This window comes from Cyprinodon variegatus, unplaced genomic scaffold (assembly GCF_000732505.1).
Source record: "Cyprinodon variegatus isolate N-32 unplaced genomic scaffold, C_variegatus-1.0 Scaffold31, whole genome shotgun sequence".
Lineage (NCBI taxonomy): Eukaryota > Metazoa > Chordata > Actinopteri > Cyprinodontiformes > Cyprinodontidae > Cyprinodon > Cyprinodon variegatus.
In genome coordinates this window covers 1,561,243-1,571,783 of record NW_015150484.1, presented here as the reverse complement: position 1 = coordinate 1,571,783, position 10,541 = coordinate 1,561,243, and the positions used below count along the sequence as shown (strand labels likewise).

The 10,541-nt window shown below is 39.0% G+C and overlaps 1 protein-coding gene across 1 annotated transcript in view; it reads left to right on the top strand.

The window, feature by feature from the left end:
• The window catches only part of atrx (alpha thalassemia/mental retardation syndrome X-linked), a 48,743-nt gene that overhangs the window by 31,779 nt on the left and 6,423 nt on the right, over nt 1-10,541 (top strand). The window contains exons 30-33 of the mRNA XM_015400463.1: nt 1,515-1,664; nt 5,987-6,103; nt 6,542-6,637; nt 6,766-6,894. Of these exons, the coding sequence (XP_015255949.1) occupies nt 1,515-1,664; nt 5,987-6,103; nt 6,542-6,637; nt 6,766-6,894 (492 nt within the window). The remainder of the gene's footprint in view (nt 1-1,514; nt 1,665-5,986; nt 6,104-6,541; nt 6,638-6,765; nt 6,895-10,541) is intronic.

Sequence of the window (10,541 nt, the reverse complement as noted above, 5' to 3'; positions counted from 1 at the left end):
TTTATAGGTCTGCTGTATGGGACCACTTTGCATTTAGAGTGACCTACGATGACGGCGGAAAGAAAGTTGTGGATAAAAACAGTGTGCAAGCATTGTGCAACACGCTTTGTTTATGCTAACAGCAAAACGACCAACATGTCAGGCTAACAATCAACATATACCGAACCAAACAGAAAACCGTGACCACGAAACCGCGAACCGAACCGAACCGTGGATTTTGTGATCCGTTCCTCTAGTCTAGATAAACAAAGCTGGTGAAGACCTGCCCCTAAAGTCATGGTGCTGCCATAACACCCATGTTGGTTTCTCCAACTATTGACTAAAGGAGTCTGCATAGATGTTTATATCACACTTTTTATTTTAGTTCAATGATTATTTTATTTGTTTACTGTTAGTGTTTTCTTCTGTTTTCTATTAGCTCCTCTTTTGTATTGGTTTGATCTAAATTCCCTATAAAAAGCATTAGAATAATTGGTTTTAGTAAGGTAGAGTTTGGACCAGCTCAGGGGGTTTGAATACTTTTGTGCTGCATGTTGTAGGTTGGAGTATAATGGGGTCCAGAGGGCTTTTCAGGCCCTTTCAGGAATCTGTCCATGTTCCAACTTTAGAACTGCTGGTGGCATTGACTTTGCATTTAATTTGACCTTTTGCTCCCCTTTCTTTGGTTAAAAACAAATGGTGCCTTTTCATCCTAATCGGGCCATCAGACCCCTCTGTGCTTTTATCTCCTAATTAGAAGGTAAAGCTGCAGTGGAATAGCTCGCTGTGTGCTGTTCCCAAATGTTTGGTTGTTTAAGGGTGGCCCGGTTTTGTCCTGATTGAGAGTGATGGCCAAGAAACCTAAACACATGTCGCTGAGGAGCACCAGTGGGTACAAGATCTAAGTCTAGGAGGAGTTACAGCGTGTGTGGGTGAGAAGCTCTGCACAAACCCCCTAAAAGATGGCTCTTGTGAAGTTTTCATGCCGACCCCCCACACCCACCTCCTCATTTGTGGGTCCGATTTCACTGCGTCTAGCCTGATGTTTATTTTAAATTTATTCACCACAGGTTTGCAATCACTGCTTAATTTCATGGGTTGATGTTTTAGTTTTACTTGATGCCAATAGCATTCATGTTATTCTGTTTTCTTTTTTTCTTTATACCAAATTCCCACACGCACTGTTTAAAGTAAGACAAAGGAGGGCTGTGACAGGGTGCTGAAGCCCTCTGAATGGTCCGTGAGGAGGTGAATGGGCCAACCTGACATTGACAAAAAGTTCCAGTTCAAAGTGAAGCTCGGTTGAGAGAAGGAAAAGTGAAATTGCTGCAGAGAGCTTAATTAAAACCATGTTGACTTAATTTCCCTCTGCTATTGTTTTCAAAAACAATGCAGGCATGGAAACCAGAGTTTCAGAATACTTTAGCTTCATTTATGCCTGGAATAGACTGAACAGTTTTCCTTATGTTGAACTCATTTGGATTGTCCCACATCAGACATCACTGTATCTCATCCTGCTTCGTTTTCCTTTCTAGGATCCCATCCTGGCCGAGATGCTACAGAACAACAAGGATCAGATAGTGTGCTATCATGAGCATGACTCTCTGCTGGACCACAAGGAGGAGGAAGCCCTGAGTGAGGAGGATCGCAAGGCGGCGTGGGCCGAGTATGAAGCAGAGAAGAAGGTGAGAAAGGAGGAATTGATTACCGAAACATCTGCACATGTATTTATTGGGTTCTGAGTGGGACGGTCGGGAATGAGATTTGGTGTAGATGGTTTCCTGGTCTGTATAAGTACAGGAAAATTATATGTAGAATAATTTTTTTTTCAGTTTTTTTGCTTGTCGGAGAAAAAAAAAATCAAACTTTTTTTAGTCCCATCGATCCATCCAGTTTGTCTTCATTCTGCTCTTCCTTTTCATTGCTGTGTTCACCCATCTACCCGTCTTCCATCCATCTATCCATCTTCCTTTTTCCTTTTCATCAGTCCACCTTTTACTCCCTCTTTCCTCAGAAGAGACTTTTTTAATTTTACCTTTATAATTTTATTTTAAACATTCAGAATTCTGGAAATAAAGCTGTCATTTTGAAGCAGCACACATACCTTAGACTCATCTTAACTTTAAAAAATTGACTTGAAAGTAAAAAAAAAAAACAGCAGATTATGGGCTTTTTTTTTAGCGAATGTTGGGCCTTTGACCCATCATCACCTACAGTAAGTAGTTCAGCTCAGCAGCTTTATTTCTAGTCAAAGTTAGGATGCAGGTTTAGAAAGTTGGAGCCTTCTCTCTCACATACTCCTGTCACATTACTCCTCCTTTTTCTTGTGGGGCATTTAATATCATTTATATGGAAAGGTGTCTTCCCTCTCCTTGTTGTAATCCTAGAATCTAATTTACCCTAATGATCGTTTTTCCAACACTCTTCTCTCCTTTATGTCTTTAAGTGTCTTTTCCCTCCACAGTTCTCTGTTTTTTAGTCAACTGTCGGAAAAATACTAATGTTAAACTCAGTTCATTAAACACCAACAATTTATATGAAGATCAACACAGAGTTCCTACAGAACCTGGAAAAATATGACTTTTGCTTTAATTATTTTCCTTTTCTGGGAAAATCTGGAAATAAGAAAATACTACATGAGGAAAAAGTTAAGATTTTAAGCTATTTCTTCTTTTTAAAATACCGTAATTTTCGGATTATTAGCCGCACCTCAATATATGTCGCAGAAGCTAAATTGCATGATTTGTACATAAACAAGCCGCACTGGACTATAAGCCGCAGGTTTTTTATGTTTAACACAAACTGTCTTGCGCTCGCAATGTCCATCTTTCTCGCTGTCGTTCTGTCTCGTACCACTCGCGGTAGAAGTCTGCTTCCGGAGGACCTCCGCATTCCCGCGGGCGCGGCTCCCGTACTGTGTGTTGAAGCAAATGTGACGTCAACATAGTGGATTGTGAAATCTATAGATTTAGGTATTACCCTAGCGGCCGTTAGCTGTAAAAATCCATAGATAAGCCGCATTGTTATATAAGCCGCAAGGTCGAAAAATGGGGAAAAAGTCGCGGCTTATAGTCCGAAAATTAAGGTATGTTACAAATACGTTTTATTTGAATTACCTCTTACCTGGGATTTCACTAAATTGCAGTTCTAGTTTTCACACATCAGGCTTCAATTATATTTAATAATCTAAAATTTAGGTATTGATGTTATTCATACTTGGTTTGTTCAGTTATGCCTCTTAAGAATTTTCTTAACTTATCTTTTTTTTTTTTTTGTAGAAACTTTGTGAATGCCTCTTTAGGTAGATGAAATCGGAACGTTTCCAAAATTAATTTAATAAATTTGGGTGACAATGGAGTAAAAACCCTTGGACTAGCATTCTGGGGTATTTTTATAAATTTATTCTACCTTGTGTAGGTTATTGATTGTTGCTAGATTTAATTTATAAGTTACATTTCAGATATTTGTTCTATTTAATTTGCACCTTTTAAGTTTTAGTTTATGTTTTTAGTTTTACTTACTGATATTTTAAGAAACCTCCATGCTCCCAATCAATACTTAACAAATCTTTATTTAGTGGAGGATTATTCAGTCCAGATTTGTCGTCTCTTTGGGCTAAAATTCTCAAAATGAAGTCAACCTGGGCTAATCCAGATGCCATAAAAGGAAAAAAGAACAATAGCTCTTGAAAGAAGCAGACTACAGAAACGTGTTGTTTCATGATCTGTAAAGTATACAGATTATAAAACTATGCCAGGTGTTAATTATATTAAATGTCTATCATGCAAAAAAATGTGTTGGAGGGATTGAGAAATGGTCGCTATAGATCCACAACAGGCTGTTCACCACAGGACCGTTTCTTTAATGGTTTTCATTTTAGAAGAGCAACAACTGTAAAGAAACCCAACCTCTGTTAATGTCTTAGTGTAGTGTTCAGCTGGTGCTGTAGAGGAAAAGCCACATGCATAATATCGGATTTACAGTCTGAACAAGAGGGGAAACCCAAAAATGTGATCTTGCATTGAAATAGAAATTAAAGCTGCAAACCCTTTGTTCCTGCAAGAAATCCAACATTTAGGATGGTTTAGGTCAAATATGATTTAAACTTAAATTTCAAAGTCTAATCCAGATAAATTCTTTAATGAATAAAAGTGAAAGTTGATGCATATCTGAGGATTCAGCCCAATCTCCAGAATGGCTTCTTGCTAAAAGTGAAGAGTGCGTATGTGCAGATTGTGGTTGTTTGGAGGGTTTGTACTGTTTAGATTTGCACACCTGTCTTTGACCAGGTCCAGAGGCCCCTGTTGGCCCCACTCTCACACACAGAGACACTCAAACACACACATGCACCCTACAACATACCGGATGGCCAGATTACAGGGCAAGGGAAAACCATCTGCAGCTGAGACTCAATTACATACAAACATCGGCATTCTGCTGGCCTTTACTGAGACAAGACTGTTTACTTCAGGTCATTACACACACACACACACACACACACCCGCACACACACATTTAATACAGCAGAAGCCAACTGATACTGGGAAAGTTGTTTCTCTCACAAAATGAGTGTTCAAAATTCTCCGCTATAACCTTTGTTTCTTTCCTGATGGAATTTAGAGAAGTTTTGAAATAAAAGCAAAAAATCAGAGTTAATCAATCACACATTTGGATTATTATATGTAATTTTTAAATTGGTCTCGTCATTGACGATAAGCACAAAAAACATATATTAATGTTTAAATAAAACAATACAAGCCATGCGTACATCCTCATGGTGTTTACTTAGTCCTTTTTCAGCCTGAATAATTTTTTTGCACAGAGCGCGATCAGCAGATATGTTGTATGCCGTCGCCATCTGCTGGAAGTACCTAATCACACCCCAACTTTCTTTGCTGCTTTAGCTCCTGCTTCAGTAAGCTGCAACGTTAAGTACTCATGTCTTATGAAGCTTTGCGTCAGATATTTTGTTGCTCTTTTTCATACTCGAGCTTTAACTTCTGCTGGGGAAAATGCTTACTTGCTTAGCTTCATTAGTTCCATATCGTACCTCCAGTCATGTGGTCTTCTTATGGTAAAAACACAAAATGCTGAAGTTGATTAACAAATTAACCAAAAGCAAAGTGTAAAACATACATATAATAACCCAGCGGAAAGCAGAAGAAGCTATTAGCCAGTATATACTTTTGAAGCCAGTGTGTGACAAGTCTTATTTAGGATAAAAAGAACTGACCAGAGGGTTTTTCTTGTTTGCAGCTAATTAAAAGCTGCTCTAACTCAATTTAGCTTTGTTAAAAAAAAAGCTGCTATGCGTAGCTTGCTTTTATTAAAACCCTGATCAGACTCTATGCATACAGCTAAAGTCTTCAACAAGCAGTTTTGGGGGCTTTGGGTAATATATTTCTCTAGTCCCACTTTACCATGTGCGGATAAGCACTCTGCCCAAACGTTCTACATTTGCTTGTATGTCAGCTGCTCTCTCTGCAGCTCCCTGCAAATATATGACCACAGGCAGGTGGCATGACGCGTACAGACCAAAGCTGCTGCAGCCATTACAGTCTCTTTGTAAAAAATTAAAAATCTCCTGGATTGTTACAGAAAACCCATCATCAACCCATCAAAACCCTGCAGTTTCATGGCGCAGTGTGAACTGTAGCTACGTGCAATGATCGAAAAAATCGTACAGTGTATCCCCGGCTTAATACAGCATAAAGCTGGCTGATACTGTTGTCAGGGAGGGAAAGAAGTGTAAAATGTTCTCTTTTCTAAAATAAATACCTTTGTTAGTCCACTCAGGGTTATTTTCAGATCTCTGTAATATTTGTCTGGCCTACAAATTAATACTTGTAAATACATCAACTTAGCAAATCAGAAAACTTTATTCAGCACAGATGAAAATGTCAGAACCACAGGAGCCACCATACTTGTTACAGATCTATTATTTATAACACCTGCCTCCCTCATTCATCCCCCCCGTCTGTTTTTCTCCTCTCTCTGTTTCTCCCAGGGTCTGTCTACCAGGACCAACTACCCCATGTCCTATGCTCAGCCAGATATGGGCACCTCCAACTACTTCTCCTTCAATATGGCAGCTTTGGCCACAATGTCCAACCAGCAGCTGGAGGTAAGTAATGAGGCCCATATGCCTCCCTCTACCCCCCACCCCAACGACACGGCGTCCCACATTCCTCATCCTCCCCGCTCCTAATTGTGACACCAGTCTAGCAGCAGCCGACCAGTTCATAACGATGCTCGTCTGGGATGGCAGCTATTAATATACATCCACTGAGAGTGGGTGGATACTCACTGCAAGAGGCAGCTTGGTGGGTTTATTCCCAGTTGATTAGTATAATGCTAAGCTCTTTTGGTTAAAGCTGTTGGAAAGGTTTCCACAAAACCAATACAAGTTTGTAGGTGTTGAATAATGATTCCTACCGGTGGGGAACATTTATTGTTAATTTGTCACCGCATGAAACCTGCGTACAATTTTTGATTCTGAAAATGTGCATAAACTTGCCTGTTGCTAATTGAATGTTTAATTTCTCTTCTTTGTTTTGTTCAGGATCTCATAAGCCAGGGGCGGCAGAAGGTCATTGAAGCAACGAATGCTTTAAAAGCCCTAGCTCGTGAGACAATGGAAGACATCATTGCCAGAATAGTAAGTTTGAGAAGCTGCTCAGTTCTAGTTTAGTAATCAGTCACCGCCCCGTCAGGCTTATTCTGGAATTACAGCAATATTAATTAAAAGAAAAAGTTTCTAATTGTGGGTAAACATTCTCTCTGCAGTGGAAGGAAAATCCAACTCTCACAGAGAACGAGGTCCAGGCTTTAACTCTGAGACACCAAGCTAATGTGGAGATCGAGCTGAAGCGCAGGGAAGCCATTTATAGAGACGTCCTCACCAGGCAGCAAACGGTAAGAAACACTGATATAGATACTGTTTTGTAGCAGGTGGAGCTAAAGCGCACACTGGTTATAATGTTCATAAAACAAAGTTCTGTCAAAAGTAGATTTTTAAGCAAAAAGGAACGTTGGAGATGCGTGTCTTTAAGGTCAAGTTTGATAATTATTGGGTAGCCCAGGATTCACATCCTAAGAACACATCCACATTTGTCAGGTTACAAGCACAAACTTTATAGTATTTTATTTGGTTTTGTGATTTAATCTTTGAACAAATCCATCTGCTGGTTTAAGAGAACATTAGAGAACAAATGGCATCGTAAAGACCAAGGAACGCAGGAGGGAAATTGGGAAGAAAGCTTTGAAAATGTTTAAAACAGAGTTGGGTTGTAAAGTAAGTTTTAACCTCTTAGGGCGTGCAGTTAAACCTGTTATCTGAAAACGGAAACGTTTTTTTTCGATGGAAAACCAACCATTCCGGCCGAGCTCTTAAACTGAGCAGCCAAAAGGCTTATGGTAACTGGAGGAGATCCAGTTCGGTTTAAAAATATATCGGCAATTCATAACCCATCATTTCAACGCACTTTAGAGAAACAATTAGACCAGATCACACAGAAAGAGTGAATAAAGGTTTTCTATCTAAAGAAACCATGCTGATTGCATTGAGTTATTGACTTTGTAGAATTTGATCCCCCTAGATGAGCACGTAGCACCAGCAGACATTTGCTTGCAATATGTCATTGAATTTATCAGCAGTTTCTCTCAAAAAGCAGGCTGCCACAGTGGAGAGTAAAACTCCTTTATAACCAGGCTCAGCGTAAGCGGCCATCTTTGATGACAGACTTGGGGGTCAGAGAAAACTGAATCAAACACACAGATGGAACACAGAGGCAATAAGCCATAAATACTTGTCAGAGAAGGTCATGGTAGCCTAGCTCCATAGTTGGATCTGTAGGACCTGAGATTCACTGCAGGATAGCGGGAATAGCGCATTATCTGATCCATCCCCGAAAATCTGTTTTTTATAATGCGGGAAATTCCCTCTTTTAAAAAATCTAAGTTACTAATATGGACGTTTTCAGATTTGAACAAAGAACATCTCCACTACTCGCTGGTGCAGGCTCTTCTCTTTTTTTTTTCTTTTCTTTTTTTTTTCTTCTTCTCTTATGCTACGTTCACACCAAAGGCATTGTGGGCATCAAAAACGCGCATACGCTGTATGGCCGGCGCTCTGGTTGTTTATCCGCTCTGTTCTGTAGCTTCAAGCTAGAGAGCAGCTTGGCTTTATTTACTTGACGAGCAGGAAAAATTGTTTTAACACATTATCAAGCGAGAAAGTCCCCCTCTAAACATCTTCTGTGAAGTCAGTTTATCAGGATTATGATCCTACTAAAATATGCAGTTCTTGTTCAATGCACCAGACCTCCATCATACCTCCAGGAGGCAGCGCTGGAAGCTCCCTGCTGCAGCCAGCCTGTGGGGGATTTCCCACTGCCATTGATAGCAGCTGGAAGTGATATTAAGAGTTTTTAAGGTTTGTGGTAAAAACTGCAAGTACCAGAATTTACACTTGAATATTTTTCATCGGCAGGTTTTAACATTTCTAGTTAATTTGGGTATTTATAAACTTTTTTTTTCATAGTTCGCAAAACAAGTTTTAGTGAATCAATAACAATCAGTTGCTGATTTTGCATGTAAACCAGATGCTTTTTACGTCCCTAACGCTTCCGGTGTGAACACCGCTTTAGAGCACCGTTTTAATTTTGGGCTAGCAAACCAGTGGTTATCATATTTAATGTCTTTAACCTTAAAATATTCCAAATAGGGATCGCTGGATAGAATGCAAATCTATCGTAACAACAGTTGAACCAGCTTCTAAAAAAACAAAAACAAAAAAAAAACAAATCAAAAGCAATGCTGGATCCAGTGATGGCGGGATTGACACAGATATAAACAGGCGTTAATATCACTAAGCAACCAAAACACGTTTCAGCCTAACTGGCTCAAGCTACACCCCCGGTACAATGAGTCCCCTATCCTTTACCAGCTAAAGCTATAAAACCTCAACTTTGCACTGCCGCCTATATCACGGTGTTCCTTCCACTGCAACAGTGAAAAGGAAAAATGTCATGTCCAGAGCTATCCAAGATGCGCAAGTGCAGCATAAACATGAAATTCTGCCTTGTAGCAGAAAACGAAATGCATATGTATGCATTGATCTATGGTAATATATTAAGCTGCGTAGGTAACCTTAGAAGATTCTTACTTGGAAGGTTTTCCATCCTAAAAAATATTTTCTTTCTTTACCCCAACAGTTAAATAAGAAAAAGCAATCAAACATTGGAAAGGGCAAGAGAAAGCAGCTGATGCAACAGCTAGAAAGACAAAAGATGGAAATGAAAGCAGCATATTAATCTGAGGTAAGATTAGCACAAAAAAGGCCTGTAGTCAATAACTAATAATCCCCCCAAAACTAATAAATCCTCTGACTCAAGCATATGAAGGGGTATTTCCCCCAAATTGCAAGTGAATTTCAGGCACTGCTCTGTCTAGAAACAGTTGAACAGATTACCTCTGACCCTGTTTTAAGTCAGAGGAATGAAAGAGAGCACATTCTGTAAGTCACAAAGCTGACCCAATTTGCCGTCTCTAGGAGAGACACAGGACGTAACACTGAAAAACAGGCCCAGCTCTATTTTCTGTGAATGAAGTTGTTGACAACAGAGGCCCAGCTGATTCTTCCCTCGAAGACGGTGTTACAGCTAAAGCAAGCGCAAGGCTAAATTAATATATGACGAGAAAAAACAGAACAAAGTTATAAGTCAAACTAATAATTCAGAATTAGTGAATAGAAGTGGAATTACGCACAGTGAGGAAAAGTGTTCCCTATTTCCTCCAGCAGCCTAAGCCTATAGTAGCATAATTATAAAGTAGAAATAACTGAGTAGCCTGAGGCGCTCTTAACGATAAGCTTTATTAAAAAATTAATTAATTAATTAAAAAAATAGTTTTAATACCTGGTCCTTAAAGTAGACCAATTAAAACTGGTGAGCCTGATAACCAAAAGATCTGCCTCATATTGGACTTTTAGAAATTCTTGGAACCACTAGTAACCTGCAGATTGAGAGTGAAGTGATTTGTTGGGAACATAAGAAACAAGCAGGTGTCTTATTTAAGATGCATCCTAGTTTAGAGCTATATACTTGAGAGGTAGAATTTTAAATTGTATTCTAGATTTGGACGGAAGCCAATGAAGAGAAGCTAAAAAAAAAAGGGGAAATATGATCTTTTACTTTTATTTAACCTGCAACTGAAGGCTTTTCGTGTAGTTTGTGGACTTCCTAATAGTAAAGAATTACAAAAATCCTGCCTTGAACTATCAGATTTATGGATGAGTTTTATAATGTAACTTCACATTTTAGAAAACTGTTTAACATGAAATTTAAATGACCGGTCATGCTAAAAAATTTAAGATATTTTACATTATTAACGGAGGCCAACCAAAAGGCATCTAGATGAAGTTTAAGAACAGCAAATTTGGTTTTGTCCTTCAGGTAAGTCTGTAATCTACAGGTGCTGGTCATAAAATTAGAATATCATGAAAAAGTAGATTGATTTCAGTAATTCCATTTAAAAAGTGAAACTTGTATATTATATTCATA